Source organism: Anguilla rostrata, chromosome 3 (assembly GCF_018555375.3).
Source record: "Anguilla rostrata isolate EN2019 chromosome 3, ASM1855537v3, whole genome shotgun sequence".
NCBI lineage: Eukaryota > Metazoa > Chordata > Actinopteri > Anguilliformes > Anguillidae > Anguilla > Anguilla rostrata.
The window spans coordinates 49,060,523-49,075,199 of record NC_057935.1 but is presented as its reverse complement, the minus strand read 5'-3'; the positions used below and the strand labels follow the sequence as shown (position 1 = coordinate 49,075,199).

The 14,677-nt window shown below is 47.5% G+C and overlaps 2 protein-coding genes across 8 annotated transcripts in view; one reads left to right on the top strand and one right to left on the bottom strand.

Moving 5' to 3' along the window:
* The window catches only part of LOC135251035 (trafficking kinesin-binding protein 2-like), a 26,082-nt gene extending 21,430 nt beyond the window's left edge, over positions 1-4,652 (top strand). For all 7 annotated transcript variants that reach the window (XM_064328000.1, XM_064327999.1, XM_064328002.1 and 4 more), the window contains 2 exons: positions 423-522; positions 1,004-4,652. In XM_064328000.1, coding sequence (XP_064184070.1) covers positions 423-522; positions 1,004-1,754 — 851 coding nt within the window. In that variant the 3' untranslated portion in view covers positions 1,755-4,652. The remainder of the gene's footprint in view (positions 1-422; positions 523-1,003) is intronic.
* A 777-nt stretch (positions 4,653-5,429) lies between these two features.
* trim25l (tripartite motif containing 25, like) lies at positions 5,430-14,013 on the bottom strand. Its single transcript, XM_064328006.1, has 16 exons — positions 13,219-14,013; positions 12,756-12,851; positions 12,160-12,393; positions 11,749-11,908; positions 10,343-10,378; positions 10,171-10,206; positions 10,001-10,045; positions 9,849-9,899; positions 9,571-9,618; positions 9,317-9,376; positions 9,029-9,145; positions 8,047-8,109; positions 7,729-7,779; positions 7,422-7,490; positions 6,859-6,924; positions 5,430-6,419 (listed from the first exon to the last, which is right to left on the bottom strand). The coding sequence occupies exons 1-16, from the start codon at positions 13,864-13,866 to the stop codon at positions 5,845-5,847; spliced, it is 2,355 nt and encodes a 784-aa protein (XP_064184076.1). The 5' UTR covers positions 13,867-14,013; the 3' UTR covers positions 5,430-5,844.
* Positions 14,014-14,677: the final 664 nt, after the last annotated feature.

Below are 14,677 nucleotides of genomic sequence, written 5' to 3'. Positions count from 1 at the left end.
ATAGGTGCTCATTGGGTATAGTCATAGGCAGTGTGTGTTAATCAGGTGTCATGGTATATCATAGGCAAGTGTTGTTGAATATGTCTCTTGGCTAAGTCTAGACAGTGTTGGTGGAAGGTCTCATTGCACTATATCCATACAGTTTGTGTGATGGTGCTCATGTGCTAGTCATCAGACAGTGTGTTCAGTGATAGGCTCATTGGGTATAGCTTGAGGTATGATTGTGTGAATAGCTCTCATAGGGTACCTCATAGTGGTTGTAATAGTGTTCATAATGTCAGGCGGTATGTGTGTGAATAGGTGCTCATAGGGTATTGTCATCGGCAGTATGTGTGTAAATAGGTGTTCATAGGGTATAGTAATAGGTGGTATATTCAGGTGCTGTACATGAATGTGAAGATGTAATTTCTCTCTCTCTACAGCTCAGAATCCTGGGAAGTGTCTGAGTTCCACCTTCTCCACCTACACCTTTACCACCTGCCGGATCCTGCACCCCAGTGCTGTCACCCTGGTCACCTCAAGGTAAAAGCCCTGAGCAGGCTCTCTCTCACCAGAGTGGGCTTTTTGCTGTGAAAATCAGAAAACGTCTCATCCTTTTCAATTCATTGGGGTTTATATTCCTTACCCCTTCTACTCATAATCTGTAAAGCATGTAACGTGTTATGCGTGTATAGAACTATAGCCCTATACGTCTTCTGCTTATTTAGATTAACATCTACGTTTAAGTCTACATACGTGTGAAGGTCTTCCTCTCACTCTATTCCTCCTTCTCTCTCCTTCTTTCTCTCTCTGTCTCACTCCCTCTCTCTCTCTACATCCCTCTCTGTCCCTCTCTTTCTCTCTCTCTGTCTAACTCTCTCTATCTCCATCCCTCTCTGTCCACTCCTCTCTCTCTCTCTCTCTCTCTCTCTCTCTCTCTCTCTGTCTCACTCCCTCTCTCTCTCTCCCTCCCTCTCTCTCTCTCTCTCTCTCTCTCTCTCTGTCTCTCTCTCTCTCTCTGCAGCTCTATGTCTTGTCCCTCGGTGTCGGTGCGTGAGGACACGCCCAGCTCCCTGCGCCCGGGCCCCAGCACGCCGGTGACGCCGTGCCGGCTCAGCCTGGGCGACTCCTTCCCCCCGCGCCGCCCCGCCGCGCCCCGCGGGCTGGCCCGGCTGCTGCTGGAGAAGGGCATCTCCGCCCAGGCCAAAGCCGCGGCCCCCCGCCCGCCCCCCGGCACCCCGCCCAACTCGCCGTCCCGCTCCCCCGCCGCCTCGCCCCTGCCCTTCGAGACGCGCCCCGCCTCCGCGGACAACTTCCTGGCCTCGCGCCCGGCCGAGCTCTTCCTCCAGGAGGTGTACGGGCTGAACCTGGGGCGGTCCCGGCCCGACCTGCCCGGCCCCGCCCAGCCGCTCTCTCGCCCCCACAGGCCCAGCCGGGTCAGCGTCAACCTGGTGGAGCAGGTGCGCCGGCTGGGCTTCGCCAAGGTGCTCCAGGGGGCGGAGTCCGACGGGCTGCGTCGCCAGGACTCCGCCACCTTCCTGGCGACGGGCGGGGGGAGCCTGCTGGACGGCCTGCGCAGGAACCAGAGCCTTCCCGCCATGGTCGGCGGGGGGCGGGGCCCGTCCATCTGTAGTCCCTCGCATCCGGCCCCGCCCCTTCACCCGACCACTCTCTCCCTCCCCATTCCCTCCTGGGGCAGCCTGAAGGATCGAAGCTCCACCCCCACCTCTTCCGCCTCCCCGTCACAAGTCCAGCTGCCCCCACACAAAGTCTGAGGAGCTCGCTGGAGAGGAGAGACTGGAGAGTGATTGAGTGATTGATGGGCAAATCCACCAATGACGTTCTGTACTGAAACACGTGACCCTTTGATACTCCCTCCCCTTATTGTCCCAGCCCCAGAAGCTGACTGACACGGGGAGCGACTGAGGACCTGTGGGCGACAAGGCAGAAGGGAAATGCTCCACTTGAATCCCTTTATTGTTTCCTTTAAGCACAATTAATGAAAATGTGTATATATTTTTGCAGGGTTTTTTTCCTGATGTAAGCACTAAAGTGTTGTTCACTTATGAAGGGGAGGTTCTTCTGCCTGTGTGAGCTCTCCTGCAGCCGTGAGGCCGTCCTTCGCGTTTATTTAAGTCCTCAGGTGTGTTATTATCAGTGTTTGCTGTGAAGCCCTGGGCACCACAGAGGAAGAGAGGGAGGAGAGAAGTCGACGAAGGCAAGGGAAAGTGAGAAAGATAAGCAGAGGGGTTGGTGAAGAGAGAGAGAGAGCGGTGTTCCGTGCTGGTAGGTCCCAGTGAAAGGATGTGGAGAGAAAAATGAGAGGTGGAGAGAGAAGGAGAAAGGAGGTGACTCAGGAAGGCAGGAAAGAGAAGGTGAAGTGTGGAGGGTGAGCAGAGCTTCGGGCGATGTTTGTGTGTCCAGGTCTTCAGCAGCTGCAGGAGACTGCAGATGAAGTGCGGTGACAGATGCGCAGCGTAAATGCCTGACGCCTTGCCATTTCCCCGCGCGACAAGACCGCTTCCCGTGCTTTGCCTGCGTTGCGTGAGGTTACACTTCCTGCTAGAGAGTTTCAGTGTTATCTTTCCGGTGAACCTCAGGTTATTATTCCTTTGTTTTGCTGTTGTTCGTTTTGTGCAATACCAGCCCGTGGCCCTGGGATGCTTCCAGCACGGCCTGTGACATTTGCACAGCGTACGGCGTGATCTACCGCGGTGACGGAGCGTAGAAGCGTGTCACTTCCTGCCAGCTGGAGCCCCCGTCACACGTGTCCGGCGTGCTGGTATGAGACCGGCCTGGAGGCTATGATGTAATCTGTGTAACTGAAGCAGCCGTCTGGCTTTTAAGTAGTGTACGCACTACTCGCGTTCGACATGAAATGGGTCTTTACCTGAAGGGAAAGCCCAGCGCTTTCCATATTTATGAATGTGTTGCTATACGGGCATATTTGAATGAGTTTAGAGCCAACATGTCCACATGGGCCTGACCTATGGAGCGGAGGATTGTGGGAAGATGAAACTCCTTAGAATGGACTCTGACTCCCATGTGCCACTGCGGTGGTGGAGCTGTGGCACTGACCCAAAGATGGTATGAAAGCCAGGTTCATTCGAGCCCCACTACAGCCTAAGTGAGAACCACAGTGTTTTTAATCTGGTGCAGGTGTGTTTTTGTGTTGGTGTGACATTCTTGAACTTTCCGGGTGTGAAGCAGGAAGTGACAGACTGGGGCTGTAGAGAGTAGTGACAGTTTGCTGAAATGGGAGTGTGATCTTGTTCTGTGGTTCTCAAATGTGGTTCCCTACTGTGGCTGTTGAATGTTGGGCAGCTATACAGGCAGCTAAGGGGCAGACCATCTAAGGAAAGTTTTTTTTTCTGGGAGTAGAGAATGAGTTGATGATATGATATATTCTAACAAAGGAGATGGTGATTACCTGTGTGTGACATTTGGCCCTTGAGTCCACAGATGTCCAGTACGGCCTCTGTCTGTTTTCTCTCTAACAGCACTTAAATATTTTTTTCATTAATGTCTGTTATCACTAATAGGATTATCTCATAATCTGTGGTTAGAACACATAATTAAGTATTTTACATGTAATATGAGTATACATTAGCATTATAGAGACAATTTATGAGAAATAACATTGTGTTTCATTTATTGCAGATAATTTTAATATATATGTAGCCTATGTATGAGTTTGTTTTTGTTCTGTCGTACAAATAATGGACAAAAGGTTAGACAAACTGAAGTGTTTTGAAGCTATATCAGTGCAAACCAAAACTGTTTCTGAAAGGGAACAGGCATGTGTTTTAATGGCAGCCGTCTGCGATGGAGACGGGAGCAGCTGTCTGGCTCTGGAGTGGTGGGCGAGAGTGAGTCAGCGGTCGCTTGCAGCTCCTAAAGCAGACCTCCAAACCCCCGGGTTCTTCGTTTCGTCTTCGTTGGTCTTCGTTTGCTGGGTTTCTCAAAAACGCCAGCTGTCTGTTACTTCATGAACCAAATTGTTTCTCAGCATGCTTTCTTTTTTTTTTACAGTCCTGCAAACGATAAGCCACAGTCGAACGCTGACGTTGTGCCCTACCCACACGTTTTATTTTAGATTTCGTTAGCGTGTGGGTATTCGTACGAAGCTAGCGTACGCGCAGAACTCCAGACATTGAGTTTGACTGCCTGGGTTGGAACTCGGTGGCACACAGAACAGTGCTGCACCTGTGGCTTGTAACCAAGATGGTATTCTGAGCTCTAAAATGGCGGCAGGGGACTGCCAGTCAACTCCATCCACTGACTACCCTCTGAATCCTCCTGGAAAGAACCGCTGAGACACCACGACAGCCAAGCATGCATTTTAACAGAGACGGCCAGGAGATGTCAGGAGACGGCCTTCTGTCAGGAGATGGGCTTCTGTCTGGACCTTAGTGAGATATTACTCATTTCTTAACGGCTCATCTCAGTATGACTGGTGCCCGTGGCAGATGTGGTTGCAGCGCTTCTTTTCAGGAAGAGATGTCTGAGTTGAGGGAGGCTGAGGGCGGATGTGTCTCGCAGCTCTCTGCTTGGGTCCTGTGGGTGCGTTCAGAAAGACTGCTGTATAACTCCTCTGTGCCTGCCCCCGAACAAATGTATCAGTGTTAATCATTCTGCGGTCTCGTTTTTAAATAAAGGAAAAAGAAAAACAACGTGTGGTTCTGCTCCTCCTGTGTGAAAGCAGAAGTGGTGTCGGCCCCTTCGCAGAAGCGAATGTGTCAATGCTTGACTTTCTTGGCAGGACCAGTATTTGTGTTGAGACGCTCATCGTTTGAGGGAAAGCCAAACATTGTTCAAGTGGAGGGGTTTCTTTTGAAGTATTTTTGAACTCCCTAACATCTTGTGAGTCACAGTCATGTTTTCGAAACATTTTCTATTGAAGGGTAATACTGTTTATGTACCCACAAAAGGGGGCTCCTACTGCTAGCCGTTATAATTTGACCTTTAACTTGGACTTTAATGTGGAACACCACTGGGTACACACGACTTCACATCTGCACTGCCTTGCCACTCCAGGGTGCGTGCTTTTAGTTTTTATCATGTCACCATAATATGACTTGGATAAATGGCTCTGGGTACAGAAGAAATGAGAGAGAACTACACATGGATCATGAATGCAGATACCACTGTGATCCATGATCCATGTTCTTTCTTCCAGTTGCATGTGGAATGAACCTCTGATCTCAGTGAGGAGGGAAGTCTGCAGACAGAACAATTACCGCTTTTAATTCTGTCTGTGATGGAAAAGCGTGGCTTTTAAACCATAGAAGCTTCCTCTCCTCTTTAAGTGTAGCTGGAGTTTTTTCTTTGCTGTCACAGAAAAGGGAAGATTACAGATTCAGGCTACTGACGGGCATGTTTCTCTTCACTAAGCAGTCACAGTGTGGCCTCAGCAAATACATGGATTTGTGTTTTCAGTTTCTACAAGACAAAGCCAAAATGTTTTTATTTCAGCCTTCGTTTTTTAACGCTTACATTGCAGGTTTATGTACAGAGCGCTCGTTCATCTATTTTTGCACTGATGCATTATTCACACAGCAATATTTTACACAGCCAGCGAGACTAAAAGAATGATGATGATAACAACTACAATAACAGTAATAATAATAATAATAATAATTAAAATAGTAATAATAATAAAGGGAATGAAGACAAATGGAATTTATTACACTTTGTTTTTGATACTAATGGTAGTACATATTCAAAACTGAATGGGAAATGTGATATTCAGCATGACTGTTCACCTGATTAAAGGGTGACCATAAGGCCCGAGCGTCCATCCTGACTCAGTGAGCAGTGTCTGCTGACTGCCCTCGTCTGACAGCGCTCACGCAGTCAGGTGTCTCAGAGGGCACAGATCTTGATGCTGTCGGACAGCGAGCTGAAGTGCCCCAGGGCGAAGTCCAGGCCGACGCCCACTCCGCTGCCCACCCCGAACGCGGGGAAGAGGGGCTCCACGAAGGCGGTCTCGAAGGTGTACAGGGGCGCCATGTTGTCCGACACGCTGTAGAAGGCCAGCGTCCCGGCCCGGCGGTCCACGAACACGCCCACGCGGGGCGAGTATCCCACGGCGATGTCGTGCTTCTCGTTGTGGTGCATGGCGGCGCAGCAGGTGTCCGACAGCTCCAGGCTCCAGGACAGCGCGTTGTAGCCCAGGCCCGCGCGGCCGTCCGCCCCCTTCCTCACCATGGCGGCGTAGGCCACGCCCACGGCGGAGCCCCGCCCCCGCCACTCCACCTCCCAGTAGCAGCGGTCGGCCGACAGGGCGTCCCGGCACATCACCTGCGTCCAGCTGTCGAAGCGCGTGGGCAGGTCCGGGTACGGTTGGCTCGCCGCCTGCAGCGTGGCCTTGGTGTTGCCTTCTGTTAGGCAGAGGCGGCGGTGGGCGGTGGCGGGGTCAAGGGTCAGCCTGCAGGCATCTGTGCTCGAGGGGCGGGGCAGATGGAACAGAGAAGGGGGTTAGAGGGTGTGGTCATTCAGTGATTGAAAGGTTCAGTGCAGGGGTCTACAGTCCTGGTCCTGGAGAGCCGCAGAGCCTGCTACATTGGTTGTATGTTTCACCTTAAAACATACAACCAATGTAGACCCAAGAATCTCTGGGGTATTTCTTCAAATGGGATTAAAGATATGTTGTTTACTAAGTGCACTAAGCCTCGTATACTCGTATACACAATATACTTTTGCCTATATTTTGAAATAAATGGGCATTCCTTCAGTCATCTAAAACCTTACTCCTGTTTTGTGAAGCACCGCTCGGTAACTACTGCTTTTGTTTGAGCAGTGTGTAATGATGAAGACTCCAGGGTGGCAGAGCCCTGGCTCACTGGGCTGGGGAATATAGAGGTGAACGGTACTCACATTGTAAAAACTCTGCTCTGGTCCTGGGTGCTGGAGCCTGCAGGCTTTGGATGGGGATTTCCGTCACTGTGGACGCAAAGAAGAGAGAGAGCAGCTCAACACACGTCAGATCAGCGGAACAGGAAAAAGCCATAGGGATGCCAAGGTGCTTTACACAGCTATTTGTTTAAATATTATATCTTTTGTAGCAATTAAAAGTTCTAAATAGGGTTAAGACAAACATTACTGCCAAGCCCGAACTAAGCTGCTCCATTTTCTTACATGGCTACTTTACTTCTGCCTGTCACCAAGGCGTCAGTAAGTCACATTGGGTCAAATGCTTCACGCTTAGCTGGAGTTTGAACTTCAGGCTTAAACGTCTGCTCCACAGAACTGCGTTACAATTGGAACAGCTAATCCTGATTTCACAGATTTGTACATTGTAATAGGGTTTTAAACTCCAGCTAAGCACACTGCAATCAGCCCATTCTGCTTTAAGTCTCTTTTATTATCCCTGAGGATTAACAAAAGATTGGGTTGCAAAGAGAAGAAAAATGTTGGGAAAAGCAGTACAGCACACTTACACCCGGGGAAGGCTGGGGTCGGCATGGAATCCGACGGCGAGTCCAGGAATAGACTGGGATTAGGTATGCCTGCAGAGAGAGCGATGCCATTGTTTTCCAGCTGTCATGTGTAGCATCCATAAAACTACTATGGGTTTATGCTCATGTAAAGATTCATATCCTGGTAACAAATCAAGTGTGTCTCGTGTAGATACAGTATGGTTGCCTGTACATGTGGCCATTGTTCTCCACGGGTAGAACTAGCTTTTCTTTGCAGTCTACTGTTTTGTGCTGATAAAATAGTGACTACTAAGATAGTGTTACTGACCTTGTTGTAGCATTGCAGCCGTTGCTGCAGCACTAACTCCATTTGCACCCCCTGTAGACAGATAGAGCTTCACTCATCAGTGTCACACAGGAGGAACACAGTAACACCACCTCCACCCTCTTAAGAAAGTCCTAGAAATGGTTTCTGCTTGCTGTGTAATGCAGTATTATTCACATCCTTCAAATTGTAGTCTTGATATGTTTTACGGTGAAACAAAACACACTTTTACACCAAGACTGACAGTCACAACACAGTATGGCCCAGTATAGCACAGTATCTACAGTACACAGAGCTAGATGTGTGGTTAAGTAATCTCACATGCGTTGTGTCCTGCTCCGCTGGCGACCTCTGTGGGCTGAGGAGTCTGGAGATAAAGATTCCCTGCAACAACAGGGAGGGAGAGAGAGAGAAAAATAGCTGTCATTTTCACGCTCATAAATGTAGAATACATCTAAATTTCGAAATATTTTAATAAGCTACAACTGAAATTTTGAATGTATGTCCTTTCTTCATAAAAAATAATAGCAGTCCAATGGGCCTGAAAACTAACAGGCTGTTTTAAACACCCATTAAAGTGGTGCTCTACTGGCCAAAGTCAAACACAATTAAACATCATTCTTATAGGGAGGACGTTTTCTGTTAAATGTAGAATAACTAACACAAAATTTCTGGTATATGTGTGTAACATGAAGCCAGGTGGAACTATATCTTAGAGACCAATGCCCCTAAAGTTCTGAACAAGGAACTGCTCCTGTCCTGTTTTGTGAATTTTTTCTCTATGGCTCTGTATCTAAGGAATTGTTTGGTCATGACCCGTGGATACAGATCCAGACTCTGTTTTTGATTTCTCAGTAGAAATTGCTCTTGACTGACTGGCCAGTCTCCGAGGTTAAACCCCAGCAGAGTTTGCATGTTCTTCCTGTGTCTGTGTGGTTTTCCTTCGTGTACTTTGGTTTCCTCCCATAGTCCAATGACCTGCAGTAGGCCAATTGGAGTCTTTAAATTGCCTGTAGGCCTGAATGTGTGAGTGAGTGGTGTGTGTTCCCTGCAATGGATTAGCGATCTGTCCAAATATTCCTGCCTCTCGCCCACTGAATGTCTATGTGTGCTTAAAAGACCAGTTTCATCTGTGAGTATATACACGCTAAGAACAGCAGTAGCCGAAACACATCTGTGTAACGGCTATTAAGATGGCTATCGCATCATCAAGAGTTGTATATCTTTGGTGATCACAGGCCTTTTCTTCATCCTTGCTTTGAGTAGCCCTAGCCTGTACCCTATTTTCCAGCCTGACAGTTACCTCCATGTTGCCCAGCAACACTTCCTGCCCCTGGGTCAACCACAGGGTGGCCAGCTGAGGGCTCAGCTCTCCTCTGAGACTCCATCCTTCTCTGTGGAGTGGGTGTCACATCTCTCACTGTGGAGAAAAAAGAAATCTATACATCAGTATTAATGTGTGTGTGGGTGTGAATGTGTGTATCTGTGCATGCGCGTGCATGTGTGTGTGTATGTGTGTGTTCATGCATCTGTTTGTATGAAAATATTTGTGCATATGAGAGTCAGTGTGTATTGCTAACTTCTCACTCACCTTGTTCTCTCTCTCTCCTTTCCACTTCTCGAGCTCGATGTGGGCGTGGCGACGCTCTTTCTGTGGAAGAGACACACAATGACCATGAATAGTGCAAACATACTGTTTTCATACACACACACACACACACACACACATAAACCAGTCTGCACAGTGTATACAGTACACATGCACACACATGCAGACCTCAAACATTAATGTACATTAATGTGTACACTAACATACAACTAAATAAACAAACTGAAGACCCTCACCTCGTGGTGTATCCCTGCTCCTGACGTTCGGAGCTCGCAGACTGGACGCTGCAACAAAGGGATTTATTATTTGTCTGCTTTTTTTTAACCTTTCTCCTTACTGTGCATTGATTGGATGGGTCAATCACCTACTATTTTTCACTCTGCAGCCTTTGTGTACAAGTTATCATGGGTTAGAGAACGGTTGTAATGAGTAATGAAAGTGAGTAATGAATTCTGCTGTATTCAAAGGCAAACATGGACTGTCACTGAGTTTATGGAGTGGCCATGTGACTCACCGGGTCCTAGTCTGTCGGCACTTCGAATCCCCACAGAAGCGCTTACAGGTGCTGCAAGACCACACAAAATTATGCATGCACACAGCTGAAGTACACAAAACAAAAAACTACATTTGAACATGTATGAACGTTCGGTTCAGAATGGACCTTACCTTGGTCACGTTTATCTGCGTTCTTGGAGCCCCGTCCTGAAAACACTGCAGAACAAATGCACCAAAAGAATTGCAGTGAGTTTGACAGTATGTGCCTGCTCTGACAACATTGTACAATGAGAGATTTAACAATATGAGACATCAAAACAGGGAAGACGAAAGGAACTTACTTTTTAAAAATGAAAACTTTGAGCCAACTGTCTTGCCTGCAAGGAGAGATGAGAGAGAGATAGAAAGTGATCAGTTTGAAGCTGATGAATGAAAACAGTGCCTACAGAGGGAGTCAGGGCATGTGGGGGCGAATATATACATAATGGTAATGTGTCTTTAGACTGCTGTTACCTTTATCCCCAAGGGTGAAATTCTGCATGTTTTCCACTGTTAAAAAAAGAGAAAAAAAGGGTTGCAGGATTTCAAATGATTGACTTAGTCGCTCCTGTGCTTTCAGCTTTGCACTGGTTACCTGTGAACTTTAGAATTGATTCAAAAGTAATTTCATTAGTTTTAAAGCACAGGATAATTTATATAGACAACATGTTAATAAACTACCAGCCAAAAGGAAATCTGCAATTTAATTATAGCCTGTTATGTGTGCAATAAGAGAACAGTGAAGAGAAGAAGTGAGGCAGCTTTTTCTTTTATCAGAAAGGGACCATTAATTGACAATTTTAGGATTAAACTGAAGACACACTTCTTTAAGATTGCCTTTAAATGACTTTTAAATTACTTTTGTTTTAAACCATGTTTGACTTCATGATGAATAATAAATAAAATTTAAAAAGATATGTGAATAGGAATGACAAGAATAATAACATGATTTTGAACAAAGTTGGTTATCTGTATTTTCATGTGATCTTTTCATTATTATTTTATACTGTTTTTTATTCCTTGTTATATCTTGTATTACCATTGTTTTTTGAACATATATTGTTTATTCTTCTTTTCTACTTTAGACGAAGCACCTTAAGTTGCAAATATTTGTATGAAATGTGCTATATAAATAAAATTATTACTATATTACTAGGCACAGTAGTTGCATATTTATTTTGTAGCAGGCATGCTTGAAATAGACTCCAATCCAGCAGCATCTGAATGTGACTGCGGCTACAGCTAAGTGGGCCTATTGATCCGTGTTGGCAGGCAAGTTTGTTGATAGGTGAGTGCATGTACAGTTGACAGGATGTACTGATGATTGGTTGGATCTGTCGGTGAGTGTGTATATTGGCAAATGCGATTACAGATGACAATATTTTCTGAGGGTTGAGGCTACTGGTTTGTTTATAGGATAGTATGTGTTCTGTACAGGCTGGATTGTCTGCAGGTCAGTGTGTTTCAAGGTCTTCAGCAGTGCTAATAAAGTTGTGACATCACCAAATAGAAAGGAGCTCCACCAAGCAGAGTAAGTTGGTGAAAACCAGTAGCACAATTTCAAGTGATTGGTGGATTTTTGTTGCCTTCACATTGCTGTATTTATTTTTTGAGAACCACTATAGGCAGAAGATATCCACCAATCACCCCTGGTTTTGCAGTTGACAACATATTCTATGATTTTTGGAGAGCTCCTCCCTGATTATATTCCCAAAAAAATGATAGCAATGTCCTATCCTAATTTCTGGCTCCCTGTTGTCTTGGGCCTACTGGCTGTCATCTCTGTACTCCACAACTGGAGAAGCTTGTTTCTGATTTCTACCACCAAGGGAACATTGCAACTTCTCCCTTTTTCATTATTTGGTCTTCCGATGGCTCACCTGTCTTGGTGATGCGGCTTAGATCTTGGTTGCAAAGGTCCTCTATTTTATTGCGCAGTTCCAGCAGGACTGTGCACACGGGCTCAAAGGACGCGTCGGGACTGGCGGTGACGCTGGGCAGCTCACCCCCCTCAAAGGGGCTGCAGAGAGACTTGAAGTTCTGTAGGAGGAGGGTAGAGAACAGTCGGAGATGGAGGCAGAGATACAAGACAGAAGAGAGTCACTTGATGTGAGATATTTTGTGAAGTAAATAAAGTCTGAAGCATCAGGGAAATGTACTAAGGCACTTCACTGTAAAGACATAAGTGACGTGACCATGAGGGGGCCTGTCACAGGGGAATGGGCTATAAGGGATGTCAGTATTTGTTGCATATTTCAGGGAAGTGGGTTGTGACTCCCACAACACACTACCTGCAGGAAATGGATGTTGTCCTCGCAAGAGACTAGCTGCCTCATCTCGGAGTCCCTCCTTTTCAGCTCGCTGATCTCGGCCTCCAGCTTCTCCACCACCTCCTGGGCCTCCCTTAGTTTGTCCTGGCCTCTGGAGTCCATCACCTCCTCCACCAGCTCCTGCAGACGCTCCAGCGAGCGCTGCAGCTCCGTCAGGATCTGCTCCGATTCTCCGTGCACCCTGTCTGCTGAGCGCTAGACAACAACACACGTTCCTTTATGATACAAACCCATTCTAACATATTTTAAATCATTGAAATGTTTTAATATTTTAAAACAACTGCATATACACTGTAATTAGTGTGGTGCATTTAACAGGAGTATTGCTTAATTTGACTAGTGACAATGTCAAATCAAAGTGTATTATATAGACTAAGTTAATGTGCCATCTTGACCCACAGTTTGATAGCACTGCTGCATCAGAAGTGACCTCTGACCCCTGACACAGCCAGGCCAAATGAGTAGAGATATTAACTGGAAAGAAAGTAATTTGTGTTCATTTAGGGTTGGTCCCAATGGACCTGTTTTGGGTTTTCTGTAAGTTGTTCAGGGCTCACCTTGAGAGACTCCACAACAACCTTCATTTCCTTCAGCTCCTTCTCTCTTTCCTGGAGCTTCAGCTGATTCTCAGCCTGCACCTCACCCATTTCCTTCTGTAGCATGACACACAGACAGAGAGAGAGAGAGAGAGAGAGAGAGAGTGGGAAGCAGGTAGGAGGTGATACAGAGATGAATGGCTCAGGAATGCAGATAGGAATGTTCTCTGACTACAGTGTCTTCCAGCCACCGGACCAGTTGTAGACGCATCTATCTCTCACACCTACACCAACCACAGCGATACACCCACATGATAACACAAAAATAAAAACCAAAGAAAGCAGATTTAATTAATAAATACAGATGTGATAATGTGATATGAACCACGGAGGTTTTGAGGGATGTGGCTGGGTGAGACGTGTGAGTGCGCGGGTGTGTGTGTGTGTGTGAGAGAGAGAGAGAGAGAGACGCGGCCGCTCTTACCTGCCGCTCGGTCCTCTCGGCCTTCGTGGAGGTGGTCTCGTGGCCCTTGTGCTCGTTGCTGGTGCAGAGCCAGCAGACGAAGGCCTGGCAGCCGCGGCAGTAGAACTCCTGCAGGTACTTGTGCTGGGGGCAGATCTTCTGCGTCAGCTGCCCCGTGGGGCTGATCAGCTCGTGCCGCTTCAGCGCCGCCGCCTGCCGGTGGGGCTTCAGGTGCGGCTCGCAGTACGACGCCAGGCACACCAGGCAGGTCTTCACCGCCGGCAGGGGCTCCCCCTGGCACACGTCGCAGGGGACTACCGCTGATGAGGAGGTAGAGGAGGAGGAGGAGGAGGAGGGTGTGGGAGCCGCCGGGGCGCCGCCGGGCCTGCGGATGCTGCCGGACACGGAGTCCCTGGGGGTCAGGGCTGCACGCCGCAGCTGTTCCACGGCCTCCGCCAGCATGGTGTTCCTGGAGAGCGGGGGCTTGGGGCAGAAGGTCTGCCGGCACTGCGGGCAGCTGTATATCCCCACATGGTCGTCCTTCCCCCAGTAGTCCTTGATGCAGTCCATGCAGTAGCTGTGGCCGCAGGGGATGGTGACCGGGTCGTGGGGCAGGTCCAAACACACGGGGCAGTTAAACTGCTCCTCCGTCCATAGCTTGGCACTCATGACAGGAGAGGTGAAGATACACAGATCAGAGATGGAGAGAGGCAAGCTGAGGCACCGGGAGACGCTGAGAATCACAGAGACGTGTCGAAGCAGACAGGAAGAGAAGCCTTATTCTACAGATACACTGGGAGGCGGAGTGTAACTGAGAGAACAGGTTTGGGGGGAAAAACAGGAGTGATTGTGCATATCAGCCCCAAGTTTGAGTCACTCAACATATGATGCACAAAATCACACACACAGAAACAAATTCCCAAGAGAACATGCGCACACATACAAATGCACTCTCACACAACACACACTCATAACACAGCAAAGACATAAAATTACAAAGGGCTTGTCCAAGAGTCCTGACATGGTGAATTTGACCTTGGTTAGCACTTTGTGTCAAAGAATAATAAAGAATTGAGTGGAGAAAATGATGGTGCTGGGTGGGGTTCGTTTTCACACATTGTTTTTTTTTCCCTGTAACACTTTAACAAAGTAACTCCTAACTGGCATTCCAGTAACCCAATTTAAATGTGAATCGCAGATGAGGAAAGGGAGCAGTTGAAAGTCTACATGTACAGTAGGCGAAACTGACACAAGAATGGAGGACTGTGGAAAGTAAGTGGGCAGCTTTGTAAGAACAAAGGAATGCAAATGTGTTTACAACTATTCGGTGTGTTTCAGGTCAAGGAGGCTAGGGGGGAAATTAACACAGAAACAATTTTGAGTTCAATATGAAAATCATGGGTTCAATATGAAAACCACAAACAATCACTGTGGCCTGGAGAAACATCTTTATACTCAACCGTGGAGCTATTACATTACA

Excerpts from the sequence above, each read along its gene's own strand:
- trim25l (XM_064328006.1), bottom strand. The coding sequence starts at position 13,866 with ATGAGTGCCAAGCTATGGACGGAGGAGCAGTTTAACTGCCCCGTGTGT. Across the intron at positions 12,852-13,218 it reads CCGAGAGGACCGAGCGGCAG|AAGGAAATGGGTGAGGTGCA; the intron begins GTAAGAGCGGCC and ends GTCATGCTACAG. Across the intron at positions 7,491-7,728 it reads GGCTGCAATGCTACAACAAG|GCATACCTAATCCCAGTCTA; the intron begins GTCAGTAACACT and ends CTCTCTCTGCAG.